Source organism: Meles meles, chromosome 1, assembly GCF_922984935.1.
Source record: "Meles meles chromosome 1, mMelMel3.1 paternal haplotype, whole genome shotgun sequence".
Lineage (NCBI taxonomy): Eukaryota > Metazoa > Chordata > Mammalia > Carnivora > Mustelidae > Meles > Meles meles.
Window position 1 is genome coordinate 11,427,147 of NC_060066.1, and position 13,516 is coordinate 11,440,662.

The 13,516-nt window shown below is 43.9% G+C and overlaps 1 protein-coding gene across 5 annotated transcripts in view; it reads left to right on the plus strand.

Moving 5' to 3' along the window:
* ASAP1 (ArfGAP with SH3 domain, ankyrin repeat and PH domain 1) overlaps window positions 1-13,516 on the plus strand; it is a 352,276-nt gene that overhangs the window by 247,735 nt on the left and 91,025 nt on the right. For all 5 annotated transcript variants that reach the window (XM_046008073.1, XM_046008083.1, XM_046008053.1 and 2 more), the window contains 4 exons: window positions 1,149-1,223; window positions 1,737-1,786; window positions 8,970-9,099; window positions 10,328-10,413. In XM_046008073.1, the coding sequence (XP_045864029.1) occupies window positions 1,149-1,223; window positions 1,737-1,786; window positions 8,970-9,099; window positions 10,328-10,413 (341 nt within the window). The remainder of the gene's footprint in view (window positions 1-1,148; window positions 1,224-1,736; window positions 1,787-8,969; window positions 9,100-10,327; window positions 10,414-13,516) is intronic.

Consider the following 13,516-nt stretch of genomic DNA (forward strand, 5'->3'; position numbering starts at 1 on the left):
CTTGTCGGGTGTATTAACTAACTCTTCACAGCAGCCGTCTGCCGTGCGTGGTAACATCTCGAGTCATAGATTGTGATGTAGTTCAGAGGGTCCTGCTCAGAGCCTCCAAGTGTCAGCCCAGGTCCTTCTTTCCACTTTCTCCTTCCGCCTCCGGACAGCACTCGGAGTGTCCAGATGGGGTAGAGTCAGTTGCATACCATGACCTCCTCTGTCTCTGGGATGTGAGCTGTCTCAAGCCAGGAGGTGTTTTATCCACCTTCGCCTAGCCAGCCACTAGCACAGTGGGTATCACAGAGCAGATACTTGGTGAATGATCGATGGAAGCTTGGGTGGCTGGCCGGCTGACTGGTGACAAATGAGTCCATGGCTTACGCAGGAGTCACATTATTTCCTGGATGGGGGAGCCCACCGACCTCTCCAGCTGTAACCTGGTTCTGCAGGTCCCCGTCGTCTTGGTTCCACGCAACTAACCCTGATTTCCCCAAAGTGCTTGGAGTCTCCTTGACTCTTTATGACCATCTTTTATACCATCTTAAAATCAAGGAGACGCAGACTGCTGCTTTGGAACAGTGAAAACAGTGCACCCTTGCTCTAGATTGGGCTTCCTGAATATCTTGTCTTCTTAACGGATCTGGGCACAGAGAGGAGGCAGTGAGTAAGACAGTTGAGGTCCCTGTCCTCATTGAGATTACGTCCTGGCGGGGGACAGAGAATATACATATAAATAAACCAGGGAATTTCAGAGAGTGGCAGAGGCCACAGAAACATAAGAAATGGAGTGGTACAAGCCAGTTGGGTAGCTCTCTTCCTTCTTCTGACAGAGGCAGTTGAAGAAGAGTCAAATTAAGGTCAGCTGTGTCGTAGGAGAACAGTGGCAGGTCTGCAGATGATTTGAGGAATTGTTCACATAGGTACACCTGTGTTACCATGTGGTCATCCAGACCGGGCTCCCAGCTCTCTGTCCACATGCTGGAGGGGAAGCTGGTCTTGCCAACCTGCCTCAGGGCGGTCCCTGGGGTCCGTGAACTGGCGCACGAAAGTGCTTTCACAGAGCCTGGTGTGTGCAAGGTGCTCAGTCAAGAGTAGCTGATTTTGTTATTCTGTATGCACTTCTCTTTTAACCGTCTCCCCTTTGCTTTGCTTTCCAGCTCCAGGGCCTGAGCCACAATGTGATCTTCACCTTGGACTCCTTGTTAAAAGGAGACCTGAAGGGAGTCAAAGGAGTAAGTGTTCAGAAATTTGATTTTCACTTTTTAACCGGAAAGGATTGATTTTTTTTTCTTTTAAGATCATAGTGGTACTTGTATTTGAAAGGCACTCTGAATACTTTTAGCATTAAAAAAAAAGTACTTGGAAGAAGATCATTGAAAAAGATGTGCCACTTTACATAGTGTTATTGACTGAGGAATAAGATGAGGCAATTTCCAGAATATGGGTGAGAGCCTCCATGGGTGCGGGCAGTCTGCGCTGAGTCTTGGCCCCATCAGTGGCGACCCCCAGACCTAGCCTTTCCTGGCCGCCGGGTCCTGCTTCCCGTGGGTCCCTGGGAAGCTCGCCCTTCCGGCCTATGCAGGCTTCTTACGGGTGATGGGTGCCGTGCTGCGCCATGAGCGTCTGAGTCAAGCTTCACACATCCTGTAAAGGAAAGCACTTTTGCTGAGATGTTCTTTCAGAATTATTTATTTGCCTTTGAACAAAAGTAAATTCAACCTCCATTTCATTTTCTCTTTCCTAAGGATCTCAAGAAGCCATTTGACAAAGCTTGGAAAGATTATGAGACAAAGTTGTGAGTAGCTTTTTGTTTGTTTTTTATAGTGTTGAATTTCTTAAGAAACCATTAACTGGAAGACTCCTTTCTTCTGGACAGTAGCTTATGTAGTATATCCTCGTGAGGGCTAAGGGTTTGAGTGTGCTGACCTAACAAGAAGGAGTTCCTCGGCTGCCTCGTCGTGTGGAGTGAGGGGTGCGGTCACTGCCCAGTGTTTCAGCACACATGGCTGCTGCTACTAGCTACCCGGTGTAAATCTGACAGTTGTGACTTTTCTTTAATTATAGTTAGCAGATAACTGTAGGCTGTTGACATTCCTACCTAGCAGTTAGGAAATAACAAAAGCTAGTGTTCGTGACGTCCTTCTGCCTGCCAGGGCCTGCGCGCAGTATTCCCGTGTACGCGACCGTCTCACGGTGACCTCACTGTCTGTGTCTGGTTCAGGGGTCTGAAGCCTGGAGAGGCTGAGGAGACTGCAGAAGGTCAGAGAGCTAGGTAGGCGGTGTCGCGCTGGCATTCTCCAGGGCTGGAGCAGCCCCTGACGGGCACGGCGGGCCGGCCTGCTGGGGTTATTGCGGGGATTGTGGAGAAGATGTGCGTGAGATGTGTGGTACGGGCCTGGCCTGTCTTCATACTGTATGGATCATACCACCTGTCTTTGTTATTTTTTTTTTTAAGATTTTAATTATTTGAAAGAGTCCGAGGGGAAGGACAGAGAGAGAGGGAGAAGCAGACTCCCCACTTAGCAGGGAGCCTGAGGCGGGGCTCGATCCCAGGACCCTAAGATCATGACTTGAGCCCAGGGCAGCTGCTTAACCAACTGAGCCACCCAGGCGCCCCTCCCTTCCTTCGTTATTATTACCCAGAAACATCTGTATTGCCAGGAGGTGGGGGGGAGAAATAGATTTTAAAGCACTTAATAAAAATCTTGGCTGTGAACTTGGCTGGCTATAAACATAAGTGAAGAAAAGCCATTTCCGTCGACAGCAATAACAGCAGATGAAAACACAAACAAAAGAAAAACAAATTCAGGATTAAATTTGTTTTTTGCCAAACTGCTTCCGTAAATGCTTATGTGAGCAGTGCCATTGCTGGAAACTTGCTGCCTTTGGAATACTTTCATGCATTGACAGTTACAAAGGCAGCCAAGAACAAGAAAGGTTCTTAAAATGGTCAGTGATGTAAATGAATACCATTGACCGTACTGTCTTCCATTATGGGAGAGGATTATGAATGTTCACACTTGTGATCTACGTCTTTCCCTGCCCAGAGGCAGCTGCGTGTACTGGGCTGGGGTAGAACTAAGTACATAGCAAAGGGGAAGGTGTCCACAAAAGGGAGAAAAAAACTTTGTTCTAGACTTGTGGAATAGATCTCTTTTGTGGGATGTGGAAATAACAAAACAAGACACAACATGTGCTCTATCAACTAAAGTACCCCCAATATTGGGTGGTACAACCATATTTTTATAACAATCTTTGAGTTGGTGGAAGAGCTCAAAGTTCCTGCTGGTCGGTATCATGAATATCAGAGAACACAGACCGTGCTCAGATGATCCAGGTGCCTTCACGGCACTTTCCTCAACTGTATTCGAATGTGTCTGGCTGAACACTGGTCTGTATATTGTCCTCCAGCATCTGACCTTGGTGAGCACAGTGACCACACGGTCCTTGTGTTTGGTGCTGATCTCCCAGGACCTTGCAGAACCTTGGGCACATAGTGCACGGGAAATAGCTACTGAAAGAAAGAAAGAATTACCCACATCTGCATATGTATACCAGAACTCGTGAGCTCAGCGGGTCCTGATTCTAGGATTTCACCAGAAACATTTTTGTTTTTCTTTTTTAATAAATCCCTGGCAATAAATTATTTTGCTAAGATAGGCTTTTTCCTCACTCTGTATAGTGGTACAGGAAGTAAAAAAGAAAACAGCAAATATTTGATTATACGATGTGGCAGGAGTCATTTGAGTATGAATTATAGAAAACAAAATGATATACCAAAAAAAAAAGAGAGAGAAAAAAAGTTAATTTATTAGCTGTGAGAACCCAGGGTGGCTGCTCTGTGGTCTTCATTTAGAACCCCAGAGGCAGTGAGCCATGGTGGTTAAGATCACAGACTGGGGAATCAGAGAAGCTGGATGGTGCCGCTTATCAGTTCTACAACTTGAGCCAAGGTACTTAACTTTGATGACGGTCCTCACCTGTTATTCAAACAAACAAACAAAAAATGAAGAAGAACAATTACCTACTTCTCAAGGCTTCTGTGAGAACAAGATAATGTAATACCTTGAAGTTATCGCTACTCCTGTCTTGATACAGCTGGCCCTCAGTCAATAGTTTCTAGCAAGATTTTTAATGATCAAATAATACTTGGTCAAGACAATACCGATACATCAAACGTCAAATAGTACTTGCATTGGTTGAGACTGTGACTGCGTATAGTAGACGCCCCGGTAACCGTGGCTCCGACAAGAGTTTATTGGAGAACATAAAGGTCCCAGGGCAGACTGGGCGCCCATCACAGCAGCCCTTACACACCGTCAGAATGTCTGTGCTGCCCCCCAGACGCTGAGCTCAGGGAGTCTGTGCTGCCCCTGATGAGGCAGCTTTCTTTTCCTAATGAGGAACAGGAGAGGGGATCTTTAGTAGGCAGTGGGCGTGCTTCCTGTGGAAAGACGCAGCAGTCGTCGGCCCAGGGCTCCTGTCCTGCTGCTCCCTCTCCTGTCCCCCCTACTGCCAGCCCCCTGGCTTGTCTGCCTCAGTGTTCCTCGGTGTTCTCTCCTGCTGCCGCAGATGAGGGCTTAGCTCCGTACACAGCCAGCCCCGTCACGTTGACCCCACCCAGGTCAGCCAGTGCGGTTCATGCAATGGCGTGTGGGTAAACCAGTTGTCAGTGTTTGAACTTCTGGGAGTGCAGATGTTCGGGGGCAGTTGAATGGTGTCTTATAATGGATTTCCGTTCTTACAGCACCATTTTTTGCCTTTCCTTAATGAAATAATTGCCTCATTTCTGCATTTGCCTGGTCTATATGAATCTGTTGTGAACTTTTGTTATCTGTTCCCACCGATGTCCAACACCTGTAAATACTGTTTCTGTTTAGAAAATACACTTTCTAGGGGCGTCTGGGTGGCTCAGTGGGTTAAGACCTCTGTCTTCGGTTCAGGTCATGATCCTAGGGTCCTGGGATAAAGCCCTGCATCAGGCTCTCTGCTCAGCGGGGAGCCTGCTTCCTCCTCTTTCTCTCTCTCTGCCTACTTGTGCTCTCTGTCAAATAAATAAAGAAAGAAGAAAAGAAAAAAAAATGAAAGAAAGAAAATACACTTTCTACATTGTAACAATGATTATGTGTGGATTAACATTGGGTTCTCTGTCAGTCCCTTCTTTTCTGTCCCGGAGAATCCTTGCACAGCTCTTTAGATCAGCTGTGTCACCGGCATCCTGGGCTGCCTCTCCATGGGGACTGTCCTGCCTTCTCTTTCCTGGCACAGTCCCATATTTGGTGGCATGCTACCTCTAGTCGTTTGCAGGGAACAGCTCGAAAGGAGGGAGATGTTTCAGATTTTGGCATGTCCAGAAATATCTTCATTCTGCCATCGCACAGAACGGGAGTTTGGCTGAGTGTAGAATCCTAATTTTATAACCATATTCACTCGAACTGTTGAAGAGATTGCTCCTCTGTCGTCTTAGTTCCAGTGTATTGAAAAAATCCATTGCATCTTTGGTCCCCGTTTCTCTGTGTGTGACATGGGGGTTTGGGGAAGGGGTTCACTTATTCACAGTTAGAAAATGTTAATCTTTTGGGGCACCTGGGTGGCCCAGTCAGTTAAGCATCTGACCCTTGATTTCTGCTCAGGTCATGATCTCAGGGTCGTGGGATTAAGCCCCGTGTCAGGCTCCATGCTCAGCGGGAGTCTGCTTAAAGATTCTCCCTCTCCCTCTACCCCTTCCCCTGTGCGTTCTCTCTCTCTCTCAAATAAATAAATCTTTAAAAAGAAAAGAAAATGTTAGTCTTTTTTCCCCAAAGGATCTACGACATTTCTGCCTGCATTGACCTTCTCCTTGCAATTTTTAGTTCTTCAGTTCTAGAAGTGTTTCCTGTCATTTCTCCCATCTGTTTTTTTTTCTGTTTATTCTCCTAAAATGTCTCACCATATAGTATTGGACTCCCCAGGTGTTTCTTATAATTTTCCTCTCTTTTCTGTCCTATTTGTCTGTTATGTTTTAGATTATTTTCAACCTTTTATTCCCACTGTTTCAGTCAACTTTATTTGGCTGTCATATTTTCAATTTCCAAAGCCCTTTTTCTTGATTCGTTGGGAGGTTTTGGTGGTCTTTTTATAGTTCCTTGTTGTTTCAACAAATGTTGGAGAAGTTGTGGAGAAAGGGAAAACCTCTTACACTGTTGTTGGGAATGCAAGTTTGTGCAGCCACTTTGGAGAACAGTGTGGGGGTTCCTCAAAAAATTAAAAATAGAGCTACCCTATGACCCAGCAATTGCACTACGGGGTATTTACCCCAAAGATACAGATGTAGTGAAAAGAAGGGCCATCTGTACCCCAATGTTTATAGCAGCAGTGGCCACGGTTGCCAAACTGTGGAAGAGCCGAGATGCCCTTCAGCAGATGAATGGATAAAGAAGATGTGGTCCATATACACAATGGAATTTTACTCAGCCATCAGAAAGGATGAATATCCAACTTTTGCATCAACATGGATGGGACTGGAGGAGATTATGCTGAGTGAAATAAGTCAGGCAGAGAAAGTCAATTATATGGTTTCACTCATTTGTGGAACATAAGGACATTATGGAACATTATTGTGGAACATAGCATGGAGGACATTAGGAGAAGGAAGAGAAAAATGAAGGTGGGGAGATTGGAGTGGGAGACGAATCATGAGAGACTATCAACTCCAGGAAACAAACTGAGGGTTTTAGAGGGGAGGTGGGTGGGGGGATGGGTGAGCCTGGTGACAGGTATTAAGGAGGGCATGGATTGCATGGAGCACTGGGTGTTGTATGCAAACAATGAATCTTGGAACACTGCATCAGAAACTAATGATGTATGGTGTCTAACATAGCATAATAAAAAAAATTTTTTTAAGTTTCTTGTTGTTTCATAGAAACAGTATTTTAGCTCTCTGAGGATTTGATTATGTTTTATAAGATATTCTTTTTCTTACTGCCTCTGGTTACCTCACCACCACCCCCAACTTGCTATTTTGATCTCTTGCTTTCATTTTGGAGGTTTTCATCGTTATCTTACCATCCTTCACTGCCCATTCATATCTGAGAGCAAAGCACCCAAAAGTTGATGGAAAGCTCATACTTCTCAGCAGGACCAGGAAAGAATGCCGTGAGCTGCCTTTTTAGGTTTTAGGATGTCAAGATAGATTTTTTTTCTTCTTTTTTTTTTTTCTTTTTTAGAGAGTGGGGAGGGGCAGAGGGAGAAAGAGACTCTCAAGCAGACTCCCTGCTGGGCACAGAGCCTGATCCAGGGCTTAGTCCCAGGACCCTGAGATCAGAACCTGAGCCAAAATCAAGAGTCAGATGCAAAACCAGCTGAGCCACCTGGGGGCCCAAGACAGCTTGTTAATCAGGAACATTCTAAATGTCAGTATCCAGAGGCGTGTCTTCTGGCATCATTCAGTCCCCTCAGCCCCCTGTCTGGTGATTGTATATTATGGTATTCTGGAAGCAACGAAGGCCAGGGAGGTACCCCTGTGGTTCGGGGTGTGTACTTTGTCTTTTTCTCTGTGTAGACCTGCTCTTCCAAATATCTTTTGAATTCCCTCATCCTTTTTTGTCTTCAGTTCTTGTCTTTGGGAGATTATATTCTTTATGATTTTTAATATCATCCTAGTGGAATTATGGAAGGAAGAAGAAATGAAGACATCTGGTCAAGTCACCACATTAACCCAAAAGTCTGTTGATACTCAGGCCTACTCCTCGTGTTTCTTCTCAAATGTCTTTAGCTTTCTGCTTCTCTTCCTACCCACACCAGTGGAGAGAGCTGAGGCTTAACCCCCAGCTGCTTTCACGCCTGCGTGATGGCCAATATGGCTAATAAGATATGGCATTACAGTGTTAGAGGCATCCCAACCAGATTTATAGTAGATTTTCCCATGGGTTGATTTTCTACCGTGTTTGTATATAGACAGGGATATTGGCTCTCTTTGGGGTTTGATTTCCTACAACTACAATTTAAAAGAAGATTTGAAGGCTAAATCAGTTATCTTTGCATTCACAACTAAAATTCACTCTTCCTGAAATTGGAAGTCTGTTTTCAAGTTATTTCAGAAAGAGGGTCATAACCATTGGTGTTACTGCCAAAGTACCATATATCATAGCCAAGCGTTAGCCTCAGGTTGTGTTGGTTTAATATGGGTCCTCCTTTGTAATTGCCTTCTTCCCTCTTAGCCCCCTCCCCACCGAAGAACATTTTATAGGATTCCAAATTACGGATTGGGATTTCTCCCATCCCTATTTTGTATAATCGTCCCAGATGGTTGAATTATTAAAATGTGTTATGGGGATAGGGAAATGTCCCAGGTTTGGAGGAATATTGGAAATTACCTTTGACTACTTTTTGTGCACTTTGATTGTCTTGAAGTAATTCTCAGACCCATCATCTGTTGGTAATCTAGATATGCCTCAGGTCTTCAACTTTCTGATTCTTTTTCATCGTAAAGTACTTTACCCAAGAAAAAGTCAACTGTCAGAATTTCTTCATACCCACCAAAATATGAGAGAATTTATAAGAGTTCATCCACATGTGGGTGCTGGGTGGCGCAATCAGTTAGGTTAAGCATTTGACTTTTGGTTTCACCTCAGGCTGTGATCTCAAAGTCGTGAGATTGAGCTTTGTGTCGGGCGCCATGCTCAGAGCAGAGCTTGCTTAGGACTCTCTCCCCTCTATGTGCGTGTACTCTCTCTTTCTCTCTCTCCTCTCTCAAATAAATAAATCTTAAAAAAAAAAAATTCATCCATGTGTAAGATCACAGTCAAAATGTAAGAGGTACCCCAGGTGTTAATCTCTACAGTGTGTGTGTTCCCTCTCATTCTTCCTTTTGACCAATGTTACCAACATAAGCGTTTCGGCTGCTTACCTCTTGTAAATAAGAAATAATTAGTGGCTCTCGTTAAAGGAGGGAAAGACGAGAACTTTTTTTTCAATGATGATGTCTGCTTTGACTATAGTACGAAGATTGAGAAGGAGAAAAGAGAGCATGCGAAGCAGCACGGGATGATCCGGACAGAGATCACGGGGGCTGAGATCGCAGAAGAGATGGAGAAGGAACGGCGCCTCTTCCAGCTCCAAATGTGCGAGGTAAGAACGGCTCTTGCAAGCGTTTCCCTGGAGTTTCGTAACTGTGATCTTTCCTGCTACTTGGGAGTTTTTATGCTTAAATGCAGGCTGTTTGGTTATTAGAAGAGGGGACCGTTTCTTAAGGGTTCTCGTCTCCATTTTTCTCCAAGCCTTGTGGGATCCGCCATTTCACTGTTGTCTCATATTTTGAGCCTTGGTCCTGGGGGGCTCTTTATGCCAAAACAGGATTCTTTGGTGAGAACTCTAATGTTGCTTGTGAGTGAGTGTGGAAAAAAATGTTTGGTGAGAAGTAACCCTGGTGAATAGGAAGTCTTCCTGATACAGGTGTAGAGCATGTTTATTGTTTTCTTAACCACATGTCTGGGTTGAATGAAAGCTTAAATAAAGTAGTGATTAAGAAAGCCTGAGTTCATGAGAGCATGCTCCTTTGGACTTAGAGCAGTGGTTCTCAAACTGGGTTCCCAGTGAACACTGGCACTCCCTGACCTGGCATCCTGACCATTCTGACGCTAACATTGTTCTGTAGAGTTCCTTTTATAGTTCTCCGAAAATACGAAGTTGGATACAATTTTATCAGTTTTAAGTTTTTCTTTTTTAAATGTTCCCCCCATACTTTAAGCTTCTTCTCAAATCTATTTGCTCATAAAAACTTCCCATAATAAAACAAGTGAAAAAAAGCAAACAATCTCAACAGAAAATCTTGACCTACTAGTAAAAATCAGACCTAATAGTGTTAGTTAACAGCATAAATTAATAATGGGTTATTTTAATTCTTCCATGTTTTTTTTTTAATTCCTCCATTCTTGAATACCAAAAATTCTTCCTGAAAGTTTCGCTACCTGATGGCCTATGCCTCAAGAGAGTGCTATTTTCCTTGTTTTCTGCAGAGAACAGTCAACCATCCTTCAGGTTTTAACCATGTGAACCCTTAAGTTTGAGATCCACTGCACCAGGGGGAAATAATCAGTTATTCTAGAATGTTTTACTATGTTTGAGTTCTGCTTGTCTTGTAAACTAATGGGCATTTATAAAACGCTAACACTCTAATCATTTCATTTGTACACTTGGAACTGCCAAATCAGCATTTCCCAAACTGAACTCACGCTGTCTGAGGGCAGCCAACGTTCAGTAATTGTGTGGATTCATGACTGGTGTTCTGCTGCCCAAACCCATGGCTATAAAACTGTGTCTGTAATGAGCAACATACAATTTTGTTTTATTTCCACAGTATCTCATTAAAGTTAATGAAATCAAGACCAAAAAGGGTGTGGATCTGCTGCAGAATCTCATAAAGTATTATCATGCACAGTGCAAGTAAGTTCACAATTATTAGCCCAAGTAAGACCCCCTTCAATTATTTGGTTTTCTTAATTGTTTCTTCCTTTCTGGTTTTCATTTGGTCACTGTATATAGTGTGATATCAGAACCTTCCAAAGCCTCATAAGAAATAGTATTATGTTCCATCTTTGTTGTTTTCTTTAAGTAACTCAAATTGGTGCAAGTATTTGGCTACTCAGAAATGCTGTCTTACTGACAAATCCTGTCAGTGGCCTTGACAGTCTGTGAAGCTCTTGTTACAGATTCATGCGTCCCTGTCGCAACAGAGGCCCCAATGACCTCCACGCCCTCCTCCCTTACTTGGCATTTTACCTATTATCGGGTCGTTTGTTCCACGTATACCTACATGGAGTGTTTTTCTTTGTCATCTAAATGAGGTGAAATTAAATCCTGGGGCACTAAGAATACTTTGCCTCTATACTCAGATTCCTACGAATTGGTGGTACATCCGCTGTTTATACCAGCACCATTTTTGCTTATTAATGTTGCATTTTTATTATGCTTGAGATTCTGTGGCGTTGCATTTGCTTATTTACTTCTTGTTTATTTACTGGATTAGCTTTCGTGGGTTTTCTGGTAGAGTTTTTATGTGAAAACGTGCCCATTATTAGAATTTGTAATGTTCTAAGATCTTTGTATTTGACTGAGACATTTAAGGAGGTCAGCATTAATATTGTGGAATGCACAGAAGGCACGAGTCAGAAAGATGAGTTCAGACCTTTGCTGTGCAGCCAGGTGACTGTGTGATCTTCATCCGGTTCCTCTTTAAACCTCAGTACCCTCAACTATAAAGTGGGGTTAAGGTTAGTAGATGTGAGAATTAAATGAGATAATGCATGCGGAGCCAACTACATTGTACGTGTTTGCAGCTCTGCGGGTTCCAAGAGGCACTGGAATCATCATTCACACGTGTATTGTACAGAATTGTTTCAGGAGCAGCTTTAACGATCCACTTGTTATTTACATAGATCTGATTTGTTAACTTTTTTCTTTTCAAAATAAATTCCACCTTTTATAAATAAATGTGTATCACATACAAGGAAAAAATACATTGAAATGGAAACAGCTGCATGTTTATAAGACAAAATTTGCCTATGACAGCCTCATGCTGAAGACCTGGTCCCTAATTTTAGTTTCAGGTGGAATTTTTCATCTTTCATCAATTTCAGTTTTCCTAGAAATGCATCATTGCTTTGAAACCTCTACAGAAATAAGGGAAACTCTCAGTCTTCTCCATTACAACACTTTGGCAGCAAATCTGATTTTACCTGATTTTAGAGATCTCTCTCTCTTTTTTAAAGTAAGCTGTACGCCCAGTGTGATGCTCAGACTCGAAACCTGAGACCAGGCGTTGCATGCTTCACCAACTGAGCCAGCCAGGCACACCAGAAATCTTCGGATCTCACATTCTCTTACCGTACAGAGAAGGGTTTAACCTCCACAAACATTAGCTTTCCAAGATGTAAGATGTTTTGTAAACTATACAGTTCTTAACCTTTGTTCCTAAAGGTGAAAAGAAGAGCAGCTCTGACCTGGGTAGCTAATGCGTCCTCCCTTCATTCCTTCGCTCCCTGCTTTTTCACTTTCCAAAAATACTTATCCATCTACTGACAAAGGCCAGGTTCTTTGAAACAAGTACTCTGCTCTCAGGAGCTAATTCTCTGGTACAGGAAGTGAGTTGGGTCATCAGTCATCACAGTGGGCCTTGGAAGTAACTGCTGAAAGAGCATCAGGAGAAGGAGAGACTTTCATCCAGGTGGACTGAGAAGGGCTCCTTGAAGTGGGGGTGGGGGGGTGGCGGGGTGGCGGCAGTTGGGAGTAGACTTGGGGGATGGCTGGCATCTGGTCCTTGGAATCTGGTAGAAGAGTCTCTGGAGCAGAGAGATAGCAGAAGGAAACCCCACACAGTAAAAACCTCCTTGTGGGAAGAGGTATTCCCTCCTTACAGGTTATAATGGGGTTCTGCCCTTGGTTGAACCTCAAGAATTCCCACAAAGCTAGAAGCCAGGGTAATACTCTTTCAGGGAGATTTATTCTTTCCTACTTCAGGCAATTCCTCAAAAACCCTTAATAGACTTGTAAACCATCTCTACCTGATTCAGAAGCCGGCACGGGGCGGGGGGCATGGGTGCGTGGGTGGCTCAGTCGGTTAAGTGTCTGCCTTCAGCTTCGGTCACAACCCCAGGGTCCTGGGATCTAGCCCTGTGTTGGACTCTCTGTGCTCAGTGGGGAGCCTGCGTCTCCCCCTCCCACTGCCTGCCACTCCCCCTGCTTATGCACTCATATTTTCTCTCTCTTTGTCAAAGAAATAAATAAATAAAATCCTTTTTTTAAAAAAGGAGGATTTCATATCCTAAGTACTTACTCCAGTTCCCCAAATGATTTTCAGTACAAAGTCAGGGGGCACCTAAGAGTAAGTTTGCTCTAGTAACACCCTGTACAGTCCCAGCACCTCAGTGGGGATGCAGCTGCTACAGCGGAACAATACGGGGAGCAGAAAAGAAGAGCTTCTGACTTTCTGTTACCCTTTCCAGCTCACCCACACCAACTGCTTGTCACATTTTCACACTTGAACATTGTGGGGAACATGCTGCTTTCAGAACGAGCATAATATCCTACTGCTCACCCACTCCTTTTACCACCTAGCAAGTGTCATTGTGATCTGCAGGATCATGAGCACTTACAAACATTACTATATTATCCTTAATTTTAAAATAATAATAGCTAACATTTATCAAGGGCAATTAGGAAATTGTAGCTCTGGAAGGATGAGTAACTTGCCCAAAGGCACATTCATTCAGTAGATGCTTGGTAAACATGTCAAACCGGACAAAGCAAAAGAAACCAAAGGAAGAAATAGATAAGTTGGACTTCAAAATTCAAAAAGGATTTGTGAGTGAAAGGACATTATTAAGAAAGCAAAGGGGCGTCTGGGTGGCGCAGTCAATTAGGCATCTGCTTTTGGCTCAGGTGGTGATCCCAGGGTCCTGGGATCCAGCCCCACATCAGATTCCCTGCTCAGCTGGGAGCCTGCTTCACCCTCTCCCTCTGCCTGCTGCTCCCCCTGCTTATTCTGTCT